Source organism: Paroedura picta, chromosome 12 (assembly GCF_049243985.1).
Source record: "Paroedura picta isolate Pp20150507F chromosome 12, Ppicta_v3.0, whole genome shotgun sequence".
Classification (NCBI taxonomy): domain Eukaryota; kingdom Metazoa; phylum Chordata; class Lepidosauria; order Squamata; family Gekkonidae; genus Paroedura; species Paroedura picta.
The window spans coordinates 13,628,098-13,651,941 of NC_135380.1; the positions used below are offsets into that span (position 1 = coordinate 13,628,098).

The window sequence follows — 23,844 nt, forward strand, 5'->3', positions numbered from 1 at the left end:
GTTCCTTCCCAGAGGAGCTGCAGATTGTGAGTGGGTGTAATCCAACAGGTGAAGACCCATCAGCCATAATACAAGCAAATGAAACGATTTTCAAGATGGCCATGGCAAATAACAGTTTATTCCACTATAAACAATTCCTCAAACTTCCAAAACATCAAAACGAACTCCTAGATACTTTTTTTGTTTTCCGTATCTTCATCAGTGATGTAAGATAGTCTTTAACCTTTAATAATAAGTCCTCTTTAAATGAATTCCTATCATATAGCAGAAGGATACGACCTTAATCCTATGGTAATATGTATGTGGTTCAATCTCCAAATGTTTCTATGGCATCCACTATACAGAGGTCTACAAATATTAGCATCACCTTGTGGCCCTTTCTTGCATGCCCAGGAAAATGTTGATCGCCACTTAGGGGTTAGGAGGTGAATTTCTTTCAGGCCAGACTGGCCAGGGATTCTGGTTTTCTTAGGGGCATCATCTGGATATGGAATTGGGGTCACTGTAGATGGGCAAGTAGTTGTGAGTTTCCTGCATTCTGCAGGGGGTTGGACTAGATGACCCTGGAGGTCCCTTCCAACTCTATGATTCTCGGTTAGCAATGTTGTAGCAAGGTAGAAGCAAAGTCCAGCGGCACCTAAAAGACTATCTACATTTATTCCAGGTGGGTCTGAAGCAGCAGAACAAAATCTGAGTCCAGTGGCACCTTTCAGACCAACAATAAAACTATTTCTGGAAGTTTAAAATTATTTGTAATACCAATAAATATAAAATTCACAGCTGGCATCTGCATTCTCAAAGAGGCATGCACTCTTGTGAAAAAATAAGGGATGCTTCTTCTAAAGAGAAATGTATATGTTTTTTCCTCTGCATTTTTCTCCATTTAGAAACATGGCCAATTTAATCCTGTCATTAAATTGGCAAAAAATTCCACCCGAGAGTGCTTAAGACAATATGTAAAATAAGAAGATAATTGCATTGCATATCATGACAATCCCAGAGCCAGTCTGCTAATAGATGGACTTTTGGCACACCATCTATATGGTATTTCCTATCACGGCAGTCGTTCGTTTTAAGGAAATACTAGCCAATCATGATTGTTTCAGTTAACTAACAAAATGCCTCTTAATAGCCCTAATTCCATCTCAACTGCTGTCCCTCGTCTGTTTCAGCAAGCGGGGGTGACTACTGGCGCATCCTGAACCCCGGGGAATACCGCGTCACGGCCAGGGCGGATGGCTACAATCCCAGCGTCAAGAGCTGCCACGTCTTCTACGACATCGGAGCGACCCAGTGTGACTTCACCTTGTCCCGCTCCAACTGGAAGCGCATCCGAGAAATCATGGCCATGAATGGAAACAGGCCCCTCTGGAGACCTGAACCGGGTCGGCCCATGACCCCCAGGGAACGCTTCCGCTGGCGGATGAGGATGCGCCAGAGAGCACGCTTGCGCCAGCAGATGCGCAACCGCCTGATGCGCAATGCCACCAGCAGTGCTCCTACTACTCCCCTCCCGACAACAGCCTTTCCCTTCCCCTTCAGCAGCACCACACTCCCGCCCTGGAGTAGAGAGCCTCCTACCACTGAAGAAGCTACCACCTGGGAAACCGAGGTCTATACAGTGGTGGTTACGGACTGGGAAACGGACATCACCACGGAGGCAGATGCCTGGGAGGAGACCACAGGCACGCCTTTCCCCATGACCACAGCGGAGACGTACACAGTGAACTTTGGAGATTAGCGACAGCCAGCCAGTTTGCAATGACTGTTGCCCTGGAACACTGAAATTCCAAAAGTTGGTTCTCCCTATGCCTGTGTCCCGCTTTGACAGGAGGCAACATCAATTCAGCAGAGTACAGTAGGTGTTTTTGCTTTTAGATCCCACTAAGAAGCAATCTGCTACAAGCCGTAGTATTTACATCACCCTTCTTATATTTCTGCCTAGGAATTCTTAAATTCCACTTTCTCAGAGGCACGTTGCCGTCACTATAGGAGCATTTTGCTCGCCAAACAGGAAGTTCGTAAGAATTGGGCAAGCAGCGAGATACTTTCCGTAGCCATCTCCACTTGGTTCTGGTACAAAGCAATACTTATGAGGAACATAAGCTTCTCCATGTCCAACATTCAACCGTGTCACTTTCCCATACTGCTACAGGCCTTACAAACGTGGCTATTACCTATACTCCTTGATCTGTTCTGCAGATAGTCTTTCCTGGGACATGTTAGATGCATTAAATACATTTGATTGTACCCGACCTGAGCCCCTATCAGATCCTCAGTTGCAGGTTCTTGTTGCATCAATCACTATGCAGGGCAGAGCACAGATTAAGCACACCTCATAGCGCTAGACTGTTACGTTTTTGTAAGAAGTGTGTGTACAGTGCAGAAATCTAGCTCCGGGAAAGCTTTAAAAAGCATTCAGACTAGGACTGAGAATTGATGTTTAAAATGGTAGAGAGGTTATGAAATGACTATATAAAGTACTGTCTATCTCTGACCAGCAGAAAGGCCAGTGAAGTTCATATTAGGTTTCTAAATGCTTGAACAACTGTATTTTGTAAATCTCCAGCTTCACATTTCATTGCAACAGAAAACATGATTCTGTGGGATCAGATTTCTCACCGTACGGCAGACTCTTTCTCCAACTGGAGGTCAGTTTCTAACCGCCAGTATTTTGCTCCTGCCGTGGATGAAGCCACCAGCATCCAAGAGAAAAGGGAAAATGAATGGGCCAAGTTCAGTACTGTGCACTGCCCAGGAGGCAGGCACAATGCCACTCTGGGCCCTTAAACACTTGTTATATGAATAAAAGGAATTATTTAAAAAGCTACTACATTTCTGCATATTTTTGCCACCTGTATGGGGACACAGCATGAACAGGACAAAGGCACACAAATTAGAAAGGAACAGTGTTGTTTATTGTGCTTTCCTTGCACAAGCCAAAATTCCATATATACAGAGAGAGGGCCTATTTCCAGCACTCCATCTTTTAGATGTGCACATCCTCTGGGATGAAGGCAAAAGCTGCCAAAAAGTCTCTTCAAGGCCCAGTGTCCATTGCTCCCTCCTCTCCCTCCTCTTCCTCATTAGCACCAAAGGCAGAGAAAGTGACTGGCTGACAAGTGAGGTCACGCAGGTTGATCAGGCAAGCAGTTTGCGATGTGCTGAAGTCCGGAAGAGTCACCAACAAGACCTTCTGACCATCTTCACCTGTAAGTCAGAAAACGCAAAACGCAGCAAGTAGCATGATGAATGAGCAGGGCATGGTGCAGTTAATCTACATGCAAGCTTGGGTGAAGTACTGTGTGAATAAGGCTTGTAGAAACATACTGTGGACAGAGGCACTTAATTTCTATCCTATCTGTAAAAAACAGCCACTGCAGACAGTAACTATGTCCCCGACCTGCTAAACTTAGGTCAGCTTTGGTTGCCATTTAACCATTTAACCAAGAACTCCATACCAGTGTTCTTCTCCAGCAGGAGAGATCTGTGGTACTGACCTCTAAGTCGCATCAATGCTCAATCAAAACCTACTGAAATCCACATGAAGGCACACGGGCTGTCGGGTGTGATTAATTTGCTGCACACAGTCAAATTGGAGTCAACATGCAGCATAGATCCCAGGCAGGTTCTGAGCATCTTGCTGGTGCCTTGGGGAATCAAACCCAGTTCTCCAGATCAGAGGTCACTGATCTTAACCACTATACCAATTTGACTTTCGAGACACCCTGTGAGGTAGAGTACAGAACACTGTCTGCATGCAGAAGCTGTGTAGACGTCTTCAAGCAGCACTGAAGACCAGCTCTGAACCTATGCTCAAAGGTTAAAAACCATCCTGAGATGTTGCTAGTATTCGTTTTTGGAACTGGTGAGCACAGCAGCAACTTTGGATGAGTGATAGAGTTGTGAGTGTCCTGCATTGTGCAGGAGGGTTGGATTAAATTACCCAGGAGGTCCCTTCCAACTCCATGATTCTATGTCCACCAGAGGCCCCTCCTCTCCCTTCCCCACCCCCTCCGAGCATCACAGACCTTTGGAGGACCAGGCTGACACGACCATACATGGTCATATCACCTATTAAATATTTAACATTTTTTAAAAGACATTAAAATTAATTGACTCCCATCCATTTAGGAAACTCTTCCAGGGCCATTGAGAAAACCCAGAGTTTCATGAAACCCTGCTTGAGAAAGACTGCCCTAGAATCATAGGTCCCAGCAGGATCCAGCAGAGGCAAAACTCATGGCATGGAGAGATCTGTTCTATTTAATGCTTGGACACTGGCATGTAGAAGATTATATCCCAAATCTGTTTTTCTTCCTTGGCTGGCTGCGAGTTTTATAGAGTTAGGATGGAAGTGAATTCCGAAACCCAGATGGAGAGGTTTGCAGATTAACAGCCGAGGAATTCTCCCTCCCCCCAAATGAATTTAAATGTCTGGCCTTTCACTGTGGTCTGGAACAAAGAAGAAAAGGAGAAGTCAGAAATAAGAAGTATATTTAGAGTATTACAAAGGGAGCTTTGAAAGCTTATATCCTGGAAATCTTTTAAGTATTTAAAGAACCACGAGTCTTAAAAGTACATAGAGCACTTTCATTACCTAATCAAGGGATGGCTAGATTACTGGACTGGCAGGTAAATTCTGAAAAAGGAATGTAAATCCAGATACAACACTTACAGGAAGCCTACAGAACTCTGAAACAGACCTTCAACCGGCCAGGAGAAGTTAAAATCTTCGAAGTTCTTTGGGGCCAGCCCCCCCCCCCCAATAACATTGTCTTCCTTTACTGCCTTACCTTTAACTACTTTAGATTTGAAGAAAGGTGCATTCCCACAAAAATAGATATGAGGGCAGTCAGTGAAAATGAACGGGTCAGTCTTGTAAAACGGATAACAGCCTGGAAGACAAAGACGGGCATTGAAGAGCTGCCCAACATCAGGCAGTGGACAGCCTCAGCTGAAGGCAGAGGAGAGCTGAGAATTTGGGAAACTATAAAGGAGGTGCAAAACAGGTACACATTTTAAGCTATATACCCCCAACACCCTGGCATGGCCTCAATCCAGCTATGCACTGTCTGTGACTATGTATTTTGTGAGGGAGGGTGAAAAAGCAGGGAATGCATTTTGTCAGTGCAAGACCCACCATTTGCCATAACCCCCCCCCCCCACCAATTCCTTTTTAGGCTTTTATTACATATTATATTTTTTAAAATCTAGCCAACTACTTCACTGGCAGAAATAGAATTTTGCATCTTTTATGTTCATGGTGTAAAACCTACCACCCTTCAACAGCAGTGATGGCAGGAAGAGAAAAGCAAAGAAGGGAGAATGATGGGTGGCATGAGAGAGACCGTGAGCAAATTCTGGCTCTTGGCCACCCCTCTAGGCTCCTTTCAGGAAAACATTTGACACCCTCAGTAATTTATCTTGAACATTCCTGTTGGTGCGTGCAATGCATTCCACTTGCATTCCACCGTGTCTGGAGTCACACTGCTTTTGCTTACCGGGCTTCAGTACTAGGCTCCTGGCTAATTTAAAGCTGACTGTTCTAATGCAACTCTAAAACATGCTTCTACTGTTGAAGAATGGTGACACATGTAATCCCCTTTCAAGACTATGTGGAACAGCATGCTTCTGTCCGGTGCTACCTGCATAATCCTATTCTCCAAGCGCATTCAGAGTAGAAGATGCAGAAGGGAGATTTCAGCAGCAACACATGGATGGGCATCTCCATGTACCTGTGCATTCCTGCCAGGCTAGCCAGCCCCTACAATACATGCTCACTGGTCAGATCTCGCCTGGTCCATCCAAATATTATGAAAGCCCCCAAATGTCTTTCATGAGCTTACCAAGTGTATCTGGGGCTGTGGGACTGATATGCCCAATCCTCAGGGTCCACTCCAGGATTTCCAGGTAATCGGACATGCTGCTGTATTTGAAGATGTCACTGATGTTCTGACCAGATGTCCCCAAAAATCTAAAAAGAGAAGGACAAATTCTTTAAGAGTAAAATGATACTAAACATTGATAGAGACCCACAACTGCAATAAGCAATTTCTCAGCCAGATGTTTGACTGCAGTGAATGCGTTTGCCAAAGCGAGTTTACCATTAATGGCTTTTTTGCAAGGAGAAAACCTGCCTTTACCTGACACCATCAATAATCGCCTGGTAGGGGTTGGTGACCAGTTGCAGCGTGGAATAAGGACTCGACAGAGGAAACATGCAGCGATGCAACGGCTGTTGAGGCAGTGTGTAATTGGTGGGGTCAAACTCGCCAGGCATCACATCGATGGGCACAGACATCTGAAAGGGTAAAACAGATAGTCAGTGAAGAGACCCAGCAGCTAGGAAACAAGCTAGCCTGTCAGAATCGCAGCTTGTTCAGCAGAGGTAGTCCCATACTCAGAAACATACAGAATGAGCCATGGGCTTAATTCAAGCATCACAAATCACTATTAAGGAAGCTGAACTATGGTTTACTGCAACGCTTGAATTGACAAGCCATGGTTTGCAATCAGCCAGTAAAACGGTGTCAGAGACTAGGGTTTGGGATGAGCTTGCAGATCGTGGTTTGCACCAAATATGACTGGACACTGTGTCAGAGCTGACCTACTAGTTCTAGCTTCCTGCTCTGATTCCAAACTAGCAGCTCTAAACTACGGTTTGCCTGTACATCTGGGTTCTAATCTATCATTAGTATGAAAAATGAATGAGCTTTCTGTGGAAGCATGGCCAGCTGCTAAAGGAAGCACAAGGTCCTCCCAGACAACCTCAAAATGCAGAATGTCTCTTCCTAATTCCCTACATGCTGTCCCCTCAATGCTTGCTAGTTATTATACCTCCTGCACAGACTGATGTTGCCAAGAAACGCAATTCTTATTTTGAAGAAGGAATCTCTTTTATGTTCACAGGAATCCCTAAAATATTTTTGACATCTTTATGGCCTCAGTTTTTCTTTAACCCTTCTGACCTGCCTTTGTAGCCCTAAATGAGGGCTAATTTGTCTCAGGCTGTGGCCTCAGTAGCTATTTGGGGAGGCCTAATTCTCTACCAATACCAAGAAATCGGCCTGAAGACCCACCGCTGCTCAATCTTTTCAGCCCTACATTAAAAACTGGCACTCACACACAACTGCAGCAGGATTTCATCCAGCATTTTCACTGCCTCCACACTAGCAGCCTGAGTCTTTTTGGTCAGGTACTTGGCCTGGATAAGAGCATGCAAAGAGATCAGTCATGAGGGGAAAAGAGTGAATAACTATTTAACTGGTAAAATGGAGACATAATTAGTTAATCTACAAGATCAGAACTTTCTGGTAGATGGCTGCACTTTAAGTTAGAGACACATCCCAAGATCCATTGTCATCTCCCCCCCCCCATTGTTATAAGACAAAACAAAAAGAATAGGGTACTGCATGGAATTTTAAGCATATGCTTCCTTGCAGCTCCAAGATGATCTCTGGCAGGAAGAGAATACTGTAAACTTTTAAGTTTGCACCAAAACCAGAGAGGAAACCAAAATGCAGAACTTTCTATTCCATGCACCAAACATGAACAATTTATCTTGGAAACTTCTGGAATCTCTCCTTCTCTGGGAGAGGATGCTGGTAGGCCTCCCATCTAATACTACACGACCAGTGGAAAGGGTTGGCATGAAAGTTCTTTATGAAACCCTACAAATTCCAGTCTGTGACTTCGAAGCTGCTCGGAACCCCTGCTCACTGTGCCTCCAAGCAAAGCCAAAAGAAATATTTCCAAAAAGTCAGCCTGGGATACATCATTTTGTAAATGTGACTAGCGGCACCCCAGTTGGAAGCTCACCTTGTTCATGGAGTCCCTGCTCTGGGTATTTTGGCTGAGCAGGTTACCCGCCAGGATGACGCGAGAGATGAGGGCTGCACTGCTCTGTTCTCCTTCAGCGCCCAGCTGCCCCGTGACAATGTCCACCAGGAGCTGCATGCCCAGGAGACTCTCTCCGCTCTTGCCTCCGAGGCCCAAGCCGGACACTAGCAAGACAAACCTGTAGGACAAAACACAGGTTCTCATCTAATGCCTTGCGATCTAGGCCTTCACAGTCAGGAAACTGAGGAAGTGCCATGGCTAGCCTCAGGATACAAGTGGCTAAATTTTAGCGATGGGAAAAGGAGAAAAATCAGGGGTTTTTTGCAATTCTAGAAAAGCCATCATGAAACAAGGGTTTTCAACATGATTTCCATAACAGGGACACGAGTAGATGGAGTAAAGGCATGAATAACAACCTAGCATTTGTATAGCACTTACAAATGTTCAAACAGTTCCTCATAACTTGCTTGTAGGCTTTACAACCACCCTGCAGAAGGAGACAAATATAATAATCCCCCTAATGCAGCTGGGAGCAGCTGGGAAAGATCAGTGGGCCTTAAACTACTATATAGCTCATGGGCAGAGTCTACATTCGAACCAGGGACTTCCTGATTGAGAACTGAGGGTTTAACCACTAGCTGTACCAGACCTCAAATAGTAAATGGTCCCCAACCCTACAAATGGGCTGCTCATATTGTACTGATAAGGCAGAAACAAGAAATGCCTTTTTGTGCCAAAATGGCATAAGAATCTCTATAACTACAGATCCACTTCTTGGATGGCATATGACTATTACAATCATTGTTTGGTTCTTTCTATTTCCCAGCCAAGGCCCTCAAAGTATTATGATTCCAAGAACATATTAAAAACATGCTTTATGTTAAAGATCCAACTTACGAGCCATACAATGAAATAAGAGGACGAAACAAAAAAACAACATTAGGACAGCAATTCCACATATTCCACACACTAAAAAACAACAGAGATGAGCACAATGCAGTTTAGGGATTAAAAGCCTTCCTTAAAAAGACAACAGAAATCCTCCAAGTTCCCATATCACCACATGGATCACCCTAATCTAAACACCACTTTTAGTTGCAGAACTAGAACAAATCACGCCCACTTTCCTATGCTTGCCTAAATTATTTGAAGTGGACATCATGCTTCACTGGAAGCAGAATCCCCCAAATCACGGTGGCAGGATTCATACCCTCTGCTTTAGAAGACATCCAAAGTCACTGCAGCAAAAAAATTACACTAGAGTGCTAAAAAAAATTGTTTTAAAGGAAGTGACATCTCACCAAGCTTCTTCTCTGATCTCAGTACTCTGGCATTTCTGCTCTATCTGATTCTAGGGGAACTGGGCAGGCTTAATGCCTGAGGAAGAAAGGTCTAGATTTTGTCAAGAAAACATTCAGGATTCATGACAACATAATGTCTTGTAACATGATGGGAATTACCAGCCCCCTATCTGCCCATAGCAGAACAGGAAGGCATTAAGATCAAACCCAGCCCTGTCAAACACTGACACAAAATACCCAGGTTGCATTGTCCTATCAGAAAACATCCTCTTCCCCTATTAGCATCTCCCTCAAGCCAAGCAGCATGGAATTAACGGAAGAGGGAAAGGATGGAAAGTAGAGAACAAGACCAATGCTGATCTCTGGGTTTCATGAACTGGTATAAATACCAAGTTCTGCACCATCAACAGCAGACGGGACTGATCAGGCCAGGCCTAAAATTCTCCCTCCCCTATCCTTTTTCACAGGAAGGAGCAGAAAGACTAGATACTGTTCCATAATTTTGTTCCACACTGGTTACTGCTAGAGAAATGGATGCAGGCCTAAACAGGCCCTCAGTGTGATCCAGGGGGGTGGAGGAGGTGCCCTTATAAGTCAGCCTCACCTATCTGTACTGGGCCCCATCATAGGCAGCTGGGTTGGCATGTCTGCAAAGCAGTGATCTTCCACAAGGAACTTCCCATCTTCCCTTTCTGAGCCATAGACAGCCAGGATGGTCCCTGGGAAAGGAAAAGGAAACGGCAGGGTTATAGCAGTTCATTGCTGATTTCCCCCCCACACACACACACACGATGTGCAGGAAGCCCAACATGCTTTATGTCATCATGGCCAGCTAACTGGGCTCTCCAACCACTCAACTAGACACACGTGGAGGAATCAGCAGACACAGGATGGGTTAACCACTCATCCTCTTACCAAGTACCTCCCTCATGACATTTAACTTACAAGAGAACCATGGAGTCATGAATGGGAGGAATTATTTATTTATTCATTATTTGATTTATAGGCTGCTCCTCTCCAAAAGGGGGCATGGGGTAATTTGCATTCATAAACAGATTAAAAACTTAAAACTCCCAAACAAAACCACCAACCCCAGCCTTCAATCTGGCCTGTAAAAACTGACTGAAGGCCAGGTGCATATGCCCAGCCCAAAAGAAGGAAGGGGATGAGGGGAGACCCTGACGGGAGATATTTGGCTGCCATACTCTTCTATCTCTTGCATGCCATCGTGCAGGTTCGGATGATAGCTAGCTATGCCTTGGCCCACAACCACTGTTTGCCCACCTTAGCCATCGTACCTGTCACCAGCTTGTCAACCTGTATGGTTCCTTCCAGTTTGATTCGCTGCAGTTCATCCTCCAAGATCAGCTCATCCAACTGGTGGACATACTTGGTGCGGGGAGGCTGTGGCAGCAGATTGTGCTGTCAAGGAAAAACACCATGGTGTAAGGAGGTGGAAACAACTCTGCCAGCAGCTCCAGAATTCGGCTGTTGAGAAAAATGTCTGCTTGAGAGACTATGTCAAGGTGGCCAGGCCCACGTTATCCAAACCTAACGTTCTTGCAACTGTGAACGTCAAGTGCTGCTGCTCCTTTTGGGTTAATGTATACAATCTCCAGCTTCAGGTAACTGGGTTTGTAGCCTTAAGGCTCCAACATGTTCCTTTCAGCAAGCTGCAGCTACCCAGTGATGAAAATTTCAACCATTCTGTTAACAGAAGACATAAAAAAACTCTACCTCTATTTATGTATCCCTACTCCATTAATGTTTTATCTAGCCCTTTCTGCAAGGAGCTCAGAGTGGCATTTTATCTCACACAACCTTGTAAGGCCGACCAGGCTGAGAGATTAGCCCAAAGTTATACAGTGAGCTTCAAGGCCAGCCTGCGATCTGAACTGTGCTGGTCCCAGAATTCCACCCCATCATCTACAAGCTATGACAGGACTGGAGCATTAGAAAGCCGACTGTCTGTTGGGACCGGTAATTCGTACACTTAATATTTTAAGAGCCGAGTGGACGAGTCCCAGATCATTATGAACACAGCCCTTTATCAGAACAGGAGTAACACAAATAAAAGGGGGGGCACCATTAAAAAGATTATCTTACGAAGAATGGAGCCGACTTCCCAAAGTAAAAAAAAAATGTGCAAGCAATTATTTATAAGTTGTTTCCTTCTAAGATTTGGCATCTAGGACTGTGACAAGGAACAGTTTTGAAAATGTATCCAAAAGTTACGTTACTCATCTGGTTACTTCTTTCCTGCAGCCAATCTTCAGTGGTCCGGCTCCAGCACATGTGTTTACAATCACTAAGTGCTGTTTGAAAGGAGTTCATTAGCAGGGCAAGTTCACTTATTACTCAACTGCAGTTCTTTCAAAGCTAGCAAAGACCTCACTTACTTGAGCCACGTGGCCAACTGGCTAAGGCTTCCAGATGGGGAATTTCTCAGGTGTCAATCATACTGATTCAGCAAGGCTGACAGCTATAAGTCACGCAGGGAACATTTTGATCCCTATTCTGCTCCGAGTGGTGTACACAGGAGACTAGCAGAGGAGATGCAGGTTGAACAGTCCAAGAACATGCCAGGCTGGTGCAGGGCTTTTAGAGTTTTTGGCCTCACTTTGGAAACCTGGGTTCAAATCCCCCTTGCCATTAAATTGACAGGCCAGTCTTTCTCAGACTAACCTCACAATATAATTTCCAGGATAAGATGGATGAGAACTGTGTACATCACCCAGATTTCCCTGGAGGAAGGGCAGGATTAAAGTGCAAGCAAGGCAACCAATGAATTTTTGTTGTTCTGATACTTCCCTGGCTGATGTACAGTTTTAACTCATCATGAAGAAAAAGCCCCTGTCGGGATTAGGGCAGCCATTTTTTTGCTAATTTTTTAACAAGCAGCACAGTACGGTAAAGCTTTTCCTACCCAATTTTTGTCTCAGCCTACTTAATAAAATGCACAGAAACAAGATTTTTTAAAAAAAAATCTATTACCTCTTCACTGATTTCTCGCAGGATGGAGGGCTGAAGCTGCATCGACTTGAAAAGAGTCCCCACCACACAGCACTTCTCAGCCAGCTGCAGCTCACACAGCTTCTTCACGGTAATTTTGCTCCCTTCAAGGCAGAGACAATAAGTCAGGGGTAGTCAAACTGCGGCCTTCCAGATGTCCATGGACTACAATTCCCATGAGCCCCTGCCAGCATTTGCTGGCAAGGGCTCATGGGAATTGTAGTCCATGTACATCTGGAGGGGCGCAGTTTGACTATCCCTGCAAATAAGTGAAGAATGGGGAATCTTTCACAAATGAGGGATATTGATTGGGCTCAGACACTGAAAGGGGAGCACCCCTGCTCCTGCAAGAATGAATACTATGTGGACTACCCAAGAGGGCTACAAGAATGAATACTAAGTGGGCTGTCCAAGAGGGGCTTTGCCTCCCTCTCCTGTTCCATAGGATTCCCTAAGATGAAGCTTTGTGATCTGCCTTCCTCCCTGACATCCATTCCCTAAGAAGTCTCATTCTATGCCACGTGCACTCTAGATCAAAAGATAAAAGGGTATATCCAGCACCGACACAACCTCGCAAAAGTCACACTGCAATGACTTTAAAGAGTTACCAAGGCTGGGAAACTCATTTCTGAATCCTCAAGAAAGCATAACGTTTTCCTACCTTGGTGTTTAAATTGAGTGAGGCTTAGCAGGCCCTTACTCTATGCAGACTCTACAACCTACGCTGTGCTGCAACCCCTTCTACTCATTATGCAGGCATACAAGATCAGGACAGAAATTATGCCGCTTTCAGGACCTGGGAGATGACAATTAGCTGGATGTGGAAGGCAACACACCTACATGCATTCTAAGGTGGTAAAGTTACATGGAAGATCATGCCATTATCCAGACATTACACACGTGCCAAAAAAGTAAAATCCAATGTTTTTGCTGTCAAGTTCTGTGTATAACCCAAAACTACTGGCACTAAGTCAATGGTATGTTCTATGCAGACTAGCCAACCTAATGTAATTTATTTAAAATGGCAATATTTCACAGAAACTAGAATACATACTGCACTCTAGTGACAACCTGTGAAAGTGCACCAAATCCCATCTAAACTTTAATTACTAATGCAGCGTCTTTCCTAGACTATTAAACATGGCTATAGTGCAATAGTATCCATTATCTACTTGCGGAGTCTTGGATGAAGATCTAGGAGACCAAGGTTCAAAGTCCACTTTGCCATGGGATTTTGCTGGGTGACCTTGGGCCAGTTGCATACTCTTCAGCTATCCTACCGCATAGAGTTGTCATAAGTATTAAATGGCAGTGAGGAAAACGATATAAGCTCTGTTGGGCCTCTAGTGGGGAGATGGGTGCCTATTAACGTTCCCTGCTAGTTGGTTGTTTGGAGTTCATCACAAGACCTCCGACATTTTTATAGGCTCTTAACATTTAAGACCTCCTGATGACCACTAGATAGGACTTTTCCCACCAATATGAGGGCAAAATCTGGTTCAAGTGCAAATCAACCACCTTGCTGTATTTTTCAACAGTTGTAAGCTGCAGAGGTTATCTATTGTAGGGTGTGGCATTAGTGAATGGCTGGCCCTCAGTTTCAAAAGGACTGCTGTGATAGGAGAGTAACTGATTCTATCTTTGTAGTTCACGTTCTGAAATCATGCTACAGACATTTTTTGTCTGTGTTGTTTTCTAACATTGTAGTACTAGTATTGTTGTATTGTTTACTGGATGACTTGTGCTGTCTGATGAATTGTTTTCTATATTTTGTAATCTGCCTTGAGTCCCAGTAAAAAAGCAGGCTATGAATGAAGTAAACAATTTTTTTTAATGGCCTAATTCAAAAAAGACTAATGCATAAAAAGAAGTTGTGCATGTTTCAGTTATTTGGCTACAGTGACCCACTAATCCTGACAGGAACAAAGTAATAACTCAAAGATGGAATTTACAGTCTAAGCCACAGTTCATGTAGCTCTAAACCAGCCTTTCTCAACCTTTTTACCATTCAGAACCCCCTGAAACATTCTTCAGACTTCAAGAAACCTCAGAAGTGATGTGATTGTACAGTATATGATACCTGCCCACCTGCCCCCCCCCCGGCCCAATATTGGCCATTTAGAGAAGGCAAGTTGACATGATCATATATGGTCATATCACCTGATAAATATTTAACAAATTAAAAAAATATTGTTAAAATAATTAACTCCCATCTATTTGGGAAACTCATCCAGGGCCATCAACAAACTCCAGGGTTTCAAAGAACCCCAGTTGAAAAAGCCTGCTCTAATCCTAAACATAAGGAATAATGCAACTATAGTCTATAAGTAAATAACTCTACAATCAACTTAAGTCTTTTCTAACCTGATTTACAGCTCACTTAAAGTAGTTCTGCAGTAAGCACAAACAAATTCACAACAATGCAAAAGAAAACTACTTTGCTTAAACTTACCCCATTTCCGTCGGGCTCGTTCCATCAGCAAGGGTCTCATCTGAATGAGACGTGTGGCATAAATATGGGCATATTGCCGGTTGAAGGTCCTCTCCCCTAGCCTGAAATTCTGAGAGCAGTTGGTATATGTAGACACAGGCACACGGACAAACGTAGAGGCAGCAGTAGAAGGGGGGGCCAAGAGGCTCTGGGCAGATGGGACTGCCTGCTCTGAGAACATGGCTTCTCGAATGGACTACAGATCTAGGCAAGTGATTTCTGCAAGAAAGAAGAAAATTAAAAATCAGGGGTTCTTATATCCTAGCTTTTCTCTAAAGAATTCAGGGGAGTGTATATAAGGCTATCCTAATACCTTCATCGCAACAGACCTGTAAATAACTTAGGCAGCACAGTGTTAGTTTGGCTCGGTAGACCTGGTTTTATATTTCCACTACCATATACCCTACCTCTCAGGGATACAGTTAAGTTAAAATGATGGGGGGAAATAACATGAATACTGCCCTGCTAACAAACAAGCTAGGTAAAATTGCAACAATTAAAAGGAAGCACAGAACATAATTTGACTAAAGCTACCTTAAAAAGCATTAGGGCCAAACAGGAAAGTGAACCTGGGTGCCTCCCATTCAAACACAATATTATAGCCACTGATACTACAGTGGGTCCCATAGGCTTGCACTTACATTTCAACTAAAGTTACCCACAGGGCCACAAACTAAAAAGATTATAAAACCAAATCTGTAAAAGTCATTTGTTCTGTGAAGCTGAGGAAGTGACCAGATCACAAAACCTTAAACTGAAATAAGGTTTTTTAGGGTTGCCAGCTCTGGGCTGGGAAATACCTGGAGACTTTGGGGGTGGAGTCAGGAGTGGGCAGGATTTGGGGCAGGGAGAGGCCTCAGTGGAGTATAAAAAAGAAGGGAAAACCTCCAACGCATCCATTTTCTCCAGGGGATCTGGAGTCTGTTGCCTTGAGATGAGCTACAAAACCAGGGGATCCCTGGGTCCCACCTGGGGTCTGGCATCCCTAACCTCTTTGTGGGGCCAAGGAGACCGCTTGCTTTCGGTTCACGTTCAGCGCCTTTGGAAACCGCTTAGGCACAACGTGGCCCCTTACAGCCAACAGTAGCCCTGGTCTCCCAGCCCTCCCCACCCCTTGACTCACGAGCCAAACTCCACTCTCACCTCCGCCCACTCTTGGCCAAGGAAGCCCAGCATCCTATCGCCCGCCCAGCAAACGAGGCTAACCGAGAAAAAAGGCGCGAAACGCACTGACGTCATATAAACACAAACACACCCACCGGAAGTGAGGCAAAACGTCTCCTCCCTGCCATTGGCCGGCGGCCAAACATAAATCAACGGGGCAGAAGGCGCAGCTGCATTTGCCGGCACTTCCGGTCGTTTCAGAGGAAGAAGCCTCTCGAGGGTTGGGCAGTAGAGAGGGGTGGGGTAGAGCGACGCTACCGTGCCCGCCTCAGAAAAAAGCGTCTTTTGTTTTAACCGGAAATGTGTGCCTCCTTGTGCCGCTCTAGGCTTTTCTCAGCTGACCTCTCTATGAGTTTAGTTGTGCTAAGCGGTACCGGCTGTGCGGGCGCTAGTAGGGAAGTTGTACGCCGCTACTTCGCGTTTGCATTGTCCGAGAGTTCGCACCCCGGGAAGTTTTCGCTATCATATAGGCAACAGGGCTCTTCTTTTTGTCTTTACTTACCGCGAACCGGCTTCAAATTCTCACTCTGCCCTGAAGCTCCTGGTTGATCGGGCGGGGAGCAAGTCTCAGCTCCTACCGGACCTCGCTTAAGGTGTTAAAACAGAGGGGAGAACCAAGCTTCTGTCATGCTCCTTTGGTTCAAGGACTTTAAAAAAAACCATACACATGCCTACTAAAGTTGGATTCAAATATCCCTTGGGGAGGGGATGCTTAGCTCAGCTGAGTTCACCTGACTTTTCTCTGCCTTTGCCTCGTTTTATGGCAATTTAGGATCAAGTTTAATGGCAGGACTTTGCATATAATTTGGGGAAATTTGTAACAACACCTGAGAATGGTAGAACTGGAGTAGCAGAGAATGTTGACTGTGACATTAAGAGAAACAAATGCTGAGATGTCTGAGGGGAAACCTTGGGGATTGGAAATGTACACACAAGGAATTTGGGCAAAATACTGAAGGGAATTGAAAGCCAGTGAAGGAGAACTGGGTGCCAGTGTGATGTAGCAGTTTGTAATTCTAGGATTGGCAAGATCCAGGTGCAATTTTCTACCTCATATGATGGTTGTAAAGATAACATAGGGGGAACACTCAAAATGTATCAGACCGGTAGATCTGAGCAAGGAAACAGAGGGAAGAAACAAGCCCCATGAAGCTTAGAGCCCCCAATTTTATTCATATGATGACAAGGTTGTACCCGTTCAACTTTGACCTTCAAGGTAGAGGCTTACGAATCATATAGAAAGGCTCTTTGTCTATTAGTGAATCAATATTTGTGGTAGTTGATGGATTTTACAGCCTGAAAAGGGGTTTTTAAAAAATAAACTTGATTATTTGGTTAAGGGAGTCCTATCAACCTTCTCTGTGTTAGTTAGAAATCTGTTTTCAGGGTTTAAACCATGGAATTGTAATGTTAGTAGCCTCATTTTGAAGCCTAGTTGTCCTTCCATAACATCCCAAGTATTTATTTACTGTACAATGTCTGGTGGGAATGGACATTAGAATACATGACAGATGCATCTAAATCACAAAGATACATGATCTGCTCTCAAACTGCAGATTTGGCTGCCAGCCAGATGCCAGACCTCCAGGACTCACCTAGATTCTTTGGATTAGTGAGATCACCGGGACTGATGCACTAGTGGACTGTCTCTCCCCATCTAGAACAGGAATACATATCCTTTGGGACAGTAGGCTCCCTGAGAAAGATGCTGCTAATCTCATCAGTTTCCCCTCTCAGCCTTGGAACTCAATTAGCAATCACTACCTTCCCCTCTTTAGCAGTTTCCTGACATCTAGGTGTAGTCAAGAAACATTAACATCTTTAGTTCTACCTTGGTAGAGCAATCACGATTATTATCTGTTTTGTGGGAAACCTTCAAGATTTCACCTGGAGTATTGCCTCCACTCTACATTGCCTATATTAATAACTTAGATCTATTTCAGATCAACAATAGCCTATAATCAAGAAAGATCTCATAACAGGTTTCTAGTTTGTGTAGCTGTGTGGTTAAAATATAATGGAGAGCTATTGTATTCCACATGTTGTCCTTTACTCTCTGTGCTGTTCTATCTCTGAAAAAACCCTGAGCTATTTTACAAAATGGATGACCTTTGGTTCACATTTGTGCAGCTGCTGCTAAAAAGCAAAAAAGGGAATGAAAACCCAACCTGAGATAACAAGTCAGGACCCTGAAGACTAAGTAGCAAAATATATTAAAATTAAAATATAAATATTTATGATTGAGTGCACATTAAGAAGATTAAAAACAAAAGAAAGAGAATCTGTGCAATATTGCACATAATCTCAAGGGTTGCACCTGGTATGACCAAAGACCAACACATTTCAACCCAACCAGGTCATATTGTTGGATTGTGTTATTGTATGTGTGCAACTGTGCTGGCTGTGGCTTTGACCCATGCACATCAGTTTACTTCAAAGTGGGAAAACACATCATTGCTTTACTTTTGAGGAAAGCGATGTTTTTTTGAGAGATCAATCTCACCACATCCTGGTTTCATTCTTTCTTTGCATTTTTGTCATGTGGCTACTGCGGTCACACTGTGGGGGACAGGGTGGGCAAGCATCTACAGCATCAGTGGAAAGAGTGGCCCCCATGTCATATATCATTTTTGGTCTCTGACAGATATATTCCTCTGTTAAAGTTGTATCCAATGGGCCAAGTTACCTGTAACTACATTTCCAGATGCTATGAATCATTCCAACAGCTGCACTGGTTCTTGGTCAGGTTTAAGGTGCCTGGTTCTAATCTTAAAGTCCTTACGCAGTCTGGAATGTAACAATGGGGGCAACACTATGTAGGCACCATAATCCACAGTTTAGCGAGGAAAGCAAAGTCCAACTTTATTTTTTGGAGGAAAAACTTGCTTGCAATGTTGCAACAGTTAAAGCACAAAGAAGAACCGATATAGTCCTTGTTTCTCAAAAGGATTGCAGTGTGCAGACAGAATTACCATCAGACATGTAGGAGACTGGCAAGCCAAACAATCATATCTAACTCCTTGCCTCCTTGCCTTGCATTTGGCAAAGAGCAAGGACCCAGATCCTGATCTAAGCACTAACTTTGCCTAACATGCTGAGGCAGACAATGGAATGCTAACAACAGCAAATATCTTCTTCATGAGCCTTGATTGTTAGGATGGAGGCTGTTGTGCTTGTGGCCCTGTGGACCAAGCCTGAGGTCCAAGGCAGGATCCTAGCCAGCCCGAAATTGACCAATGCACCATTTGATCCCGGCTGCCACACCCAGTCAATTTAAGTGTAACTGACCAATAGCACCCACTGGCAGGAAGATTTATTGTGTGCTTGGGTATATATGTTGGGGGGGAGGTGTTGGTTCAATTCTCAGTTCTGCTTGTACTATGCTGGGGTCTTAATAAGGAACTCAAATTGTTACCGGTGTCCATATCCGCCTCTGAACCCACAGATTTAATGGTTGCTCAGTCCAAGAACCCATCTGGGATTAGGGGAGATGACGCTCTGAGCTGGAGCAGGGAGGAAGAAAGAGCAATTTAGATTCCTTCTGAAGCAGATAGAGAAGCGAACAGACAGGAGCAGAAGCGGGGGCTATGTGAAAATATGATTGTGTATCCCAGATAATGGCAGCAAAGAGGAGCTCGCTAGTGTCCCACAGCGTGTAATTGTGCTGGTTTGGGGGAGCAATGTGACTGACATGCACATAGAAGGAAAATCTGTAGCAAGAGCCAGCTTAGTGTGGTTAACAGCAGCGGCTTCAGATCTGGAGAGTCGGGTTTGATTCTCCACTCCTCCACATGCGGCCAGCTGCGTGACCTTGGGCTCATCACAGTCCTGTTCAATATGTTCTCACTGAGAAGTTCTCTCAGAGCTCTCCCAGCCCCACCTACCTCACAGGGTGTCCGTTGTAGGGAGAGGAAGGGGATTATCAGCCACTTTGATATTCCTTTGGGTAGTGAAAACTGGGATATAAGGACCAAACTCTTCTTCAGTTTCCACAATGTCATTCAGAGCAAGGTGGTAAAAGAACCAGGTTCTTTCTCCCTTCTCTCTCATATCACATGACATTAGGCAATGTGGTTTCTCCCTCTTTTCTCTCACCTTCAGGTGAAGAACGGTCTTCCCATCATGATGACAAAGTGTTATCTTTTACAAGTGTGACAAATGTGGTCGGAGCATGTTTGCCATGTGCCAAGGCATTTGTTCTCAGGGTGGGAACTGAATGTACAAACCACTTCCCCCAATCTTTGCATTCTTTCTGTTGTGAGCTCTTTTCATAAAACTTTTTTTTGGGGGGGGGGGATTTGGTTGGGGACAGGAAAACAGAGGAGGGGATTGTCAAGGCCACATCTCCTTAGCCGTGTCCTTATATTCCACTGATTTCCAGAGACCCTCGAGAGCTCAGATATACCCCACATTGTTTTAAGCGTCAGCTATAAAAAGTTGGGTGAAAATATTCAACAGCGGCTTTTCCAGCTGCAGTTGAATCACTGAATTCCACATGGCCTTGTTCATTTTCTGCCTGAATGCTGCTGTAGGTGCAGGTAAGAGATGAAAGCAGAGGGGGAATTGATGTGTGCCTTCTGGAAAATATATTTTACCTTTTTAGCCCAACTGAGATATTCCAATAGAGCAGGGGTAGTCAGCCCGTGGTCCTCCAGATGTCCATGGACGCTGGCAGGGCTTATGGGAATTGTAGTCCATGGACATCTGGAGGACCACAGGTTTAACTACCCCTGCAATAGAGGAATGCTTACTGTTACCCACATCCAGAGGACCTCTAATACTATCTCCACTTGTTTTATGGAGAAGCACCTCAACAAGAAAGTGGATAGATTTGGTTGTCTTCTGAGTTCTACACAGTTAACGTCGGCCGTTTTGCTTTGACAGCCTTGGCTGGAACCTTCCTGGTTCCCGAGACATGCTTGCAGGGTCCAGAGTTCTGGTGCAAGGATGCAGCTGCAGCAGTTGAGTGCAGGAGAGAGCAATACTGTTGGGACCTCCAGAGCAGCTCTTGGTTGGTAAGAGACACTTACTCCGTTTCCATCTCACAGCGCTTCTTGCCTTTCTGTCTCCTCATTTCCCACTTACAGGAAAGTTATTAACCTGCAGAATTTGATAAATCTCCTTTGTGTGTGAGTTAAGTGCTATCAGGTCTCTTCCAACCCATGGCGACCCTGCATATTGAGCCAGTGTGGTGTAGAGTTCAAGAGTGGTGGCCTCCAATTTGGAGAATGGGGGTTGATTCCCCACTCCTGCACATGTAGCCATCTGGGTGACCTTGGGCTAGTCACAATCCTGTTAAAGCTGTTCTCACAGAGCAGTGATCTGTGGGGAGAGGAAGGGAAGGTGATTGTAAGCCGCTTTGAGACTCCTTTGGGCTCAGGAAAATCCAGCTGCCAAAGGGCACTGAAAGTGCATTATCCTATGTGTGCCGAATGGGCCCAGGTCTCAAGTCTAGTTTCTAAAGAGAGGCAGCATGGTATGACGGTGAAGAGCAGTGGCCTTTAATCTGGTGAACCAGGTTTGATTCCCCACTCCTCCTCCCCATGAAGCCTGCTGGGTGACTTTGGGCCAGTCACAGTTCTCTCAGAACTTTCTCAGCCCCACCCATTGCCTGTTGTGTGGAAAGGAAGGGAAGGAGATTGTCAGCCGGTAGAGACTCCTTACGGTAGAGAAAAGCGGGCTATAAAAACCATATCTCTTCTAACCATTGAGGGTACGTCCCAGTCCCCTGGAGAGGTCAGAGCAGGCAGTTGTGGAATTTGATCACCCGGAGGTTTTGTTTGCGACAGGAGGAGACACTCTCAGAAGAGGATAAGGCTCTCCGCCCAAGGAAGAAATGCTCTATATGCATTAAGATCATCCAGAAGATCCAGGAACTGGCTGGAGAGGATCCCGATGAAGTAAGTTCCCCATGCTATGCCTCAGCTGATCCTGGGGGATGCCCTAGATAGAAGCAGCTGTGTGTTTTATGCTTGTTACAACTCTGTGCTTGCACTCTATATCACGCCCTGACACTGCAGAGGCTGCAGATAGGGATTTGTTCCAGAGATTACAGAATTATCCACATGTTCATAGTTTAGAAATATGGGGGGGAGCGGTCATTGCGGGGTTCCAGAGATCTCCCAGGCTTTCTGGTTTGTCCATTTAGTTCCCCAGCTCACACCTTGATACCTTTATTCCAAAATGCAGCCTTAATTGCGTGATGGTGGCATTTCCTCTGGATCTGTGCCTGAGGAGCCCGATTTTTATGTGGAATCAGGAAATTTCTGTGCAGCTAAGAGTGCTGCTGTGAATTTTTAGGTCGCTGTGGAATCAGCCTTGGCAGGGCTAGAGGAGAAGACGTTATCAGGGTAAAAGGAAAACAGAGGTTGGTGTGTGTTCTGGGGGGGGGGCAGTAAGACAAAGCTATGGAACAAAGAGGAATGCAATGTATTATTTGTGACAGGCATACATCAGGGGAAATGGTCTAAGGGGAGCTGCCTCCAAAACCCTACAATTACGCTCTTGATGTTGTTGTTGCAGGAAGCAATTGATAATGCAATCCGAAATACATGCAAAGCTATGGGCAAGCCCCTGAGTTGGGCCTGCAAAGCCCTGTTGAAAAAGTTCAAAGATAAGATCATGGAGGCAATGGAGAACAGTGAGGATCCTAATGAAATATGCACTGACCTCAAAATGTGCCGAAGTGTCTGAAGAATACTCCCAGGTAAGAGCAAGGAAACAATCTGTTTGGACCATCCTGCTGAAATTGGGTGCATTAAGATATAGATGGGCAGGCATCATGCTTTCATGGCATCTTGATCTGTGTGCCATTGTGAAGTCCAGTGGTATACCAAATGCTCTTTGAAAGCATTGAAATAAAATCTCTGTATCAACATGCCAAATAGAAAGGATGAGCAGAACGGACATAAAGATTCAGGAGTGGACCATTGGCCAAATTCAGTAGACCACCCAGCAAGAAATCCCATGGGCTCACGTCTAAGTAATCATGGGACATGTCTGGGCTAGACAGCATCTTTTCCTGAGAGAAAGTGCTGAAAACCCATCTAGTCCCAATTCCAGATATAGCCAAAGAACTAAGACTCAAGGTGCTAAACATATTCTGTTCTGTTGGGTTTGATTGGAGCTTTTCTCACCCATGTGCTGCTGGATTTTGCATCTGGTATCTGTATGTCCGTACCTTTCCCTGTTACCTGGCAGCCTGATTCTATGTGGTTGTTTTTGGCACCAGATTCCAATTCTGACCATGCTGCATACTGATCCTGGAGACCAGCACAGGCGATTTCAGATGCCTGAAGATCATTCGACTGTAAGACCGGTCGTTTGCTGTGATGCCTTTTTGCCTTTTGCTGTTGCCCCAAATAAAAATGTGTTGGTCCATCTGCCTTACTTATTTTGTGTAAAACATGCACTCTTGGAAAGGACACAAATATGCACAGTACAAGACTCTTGGTTCTGGAACATTAAGACACAAGCCTCCTGGGCTCACTGGGCTCCAGCCGGAGATGTTGTGGTTTTCTTTGCTTTCTTACTTTTACCCCATTAGATCAAATGTGCATACATATTATTGAAAGATTGGTGCCTTATCAATGCTCTATGGGAAGAAAACAGAAAAAAGAATTTTTGAGCCCGGTAGAGATGGAGACCTATAGCAGCAGACTTGGGGGACAGGATTGTTCTGGAGAGCTGATGAGCTGGTGGATTTGCTCCCGAATTGAGTGCCTCTTTGTCTCCAGCTGGGATCTACTAGCGGTATGGTTGGGAGTACAAACAAACAAAATAATAAATTTTGTACGTTTCTCTCCTCCGAGGGTAACCTACCCAGAGTGGTTTAAGGATTCAGCATTGTGTGATTGCAGGCTGCTCCTAATTTCAGTTTTATTCCTCACACTGTGCTTCAGGCAATCAGCTCCCCCCAGCCATAGATAGACGGAGGTCTAATTCTCATGGATGGCCCCACCACGTGGATCTAAACATCTGCAGAGTGGGGCTACCAAAGTGGAGTGAGGGTAGATGTTTCTGAGAACCAGGGAG

At 44.8% G+C, this 23,844-nt stretch overlaps 3 protein-coding genes across 6 annotated transcripts in view; 2 read left to right on the forward strand and 1 right to left on the reverse strand.

Moving 5' to 3' along the window:
• The window catches only part of AEBP1 (AE binding protein 1), a 36,054-nt gene extending 33,224 nt beyond the window's left edge, over positions 1-2,830 (forward strand). For both annotated transcript variants that reach the window (XM_077306968.1, XM_077306969.1), the window contains one exon: positions 1,173-2,830. In XM_077306968.1, coding sequence (XP_077163083.1) covers positions 1,173-1,741 — 569 coding nt within the window. In that variant the 3' untranslated portion in view covers positions 1,742-2,830. The remainder of the gene's footprint in view (positions 1-1,172) is intronic.
• Positions 2,831-2,896: 66 nt separating this feature from the next.
• Positions 2,897-16,027, reverse strand: POLD2 (DNA polymerase delta 2, accessory subunit). 3 transcript variants are annotated; one of them, XM_077306972.1, is made up of 11 exons: positions 15,906-16,027; positions 14,608-14,865; positions 12,138-12,259; positions 10,442-10,565; positions 9,748-9,862; positions 7,822-8,020; positions 7,127-7,207; positions 6,147-6,304; positions 5,850-5,977; positions 4,797-4,898; positions 2,897-3,210 (listed from the first exon to the last, which is right to left on the reverse strand). In XM_077306972.1, the coding sequence occupies exons 2-11, from the start codon at positions 14,825-14,827 to the stop codon at positions 3,041-3,043; spliced, it is 1,419 nt and encodes a 472-aa protein (XP_077163087.1). In that variant the 5' UTR covers positions 14,828-14,865; positions 15,906-16,027; the 3' UTR covers positions 2,897-3,040. The 3 variants fall into 3 exon arrangements, with proteins under 3 accessions (XP_077163087.1, XP_077163086.1, XP_077163088.1); XM_077306971.1 differs by lacking the exon at positions 15,906-16,027 and adding an exon at positions 15,790-15,901; XM_077306973.1 differs by lacking the exon at positions 15,906-16,027 and adding an exon at positions 15,637-15,656.
• Positions 16,028-20,196: 4,169 nt separating this feature from the next.
• LOC143821426 (saposin-C-like) lies at positions 20,197-23,170 on the forward strand. The gene is made up of 5 exons (XM_077305359.1): positions 20,197-20,348; positions 20,695-20,825; positions 21,600-21,710; positions 22,333-22,516; positions 23,042-23,170. Exons 1-4 carry the CDS (start codon positions 20,306-20,308, stop codon positions 22,501-22,503), a joined length of 456 nt encoding a protein of 151 aa, XP_077161474.1. The 5' UTR covers positions 20,197-20,305; the 3' UTR covers positions 22,504-22,516; positions 23,042-23,170.
• Positions 23,171-23,844: the final 674 nt, after the last annotated feature.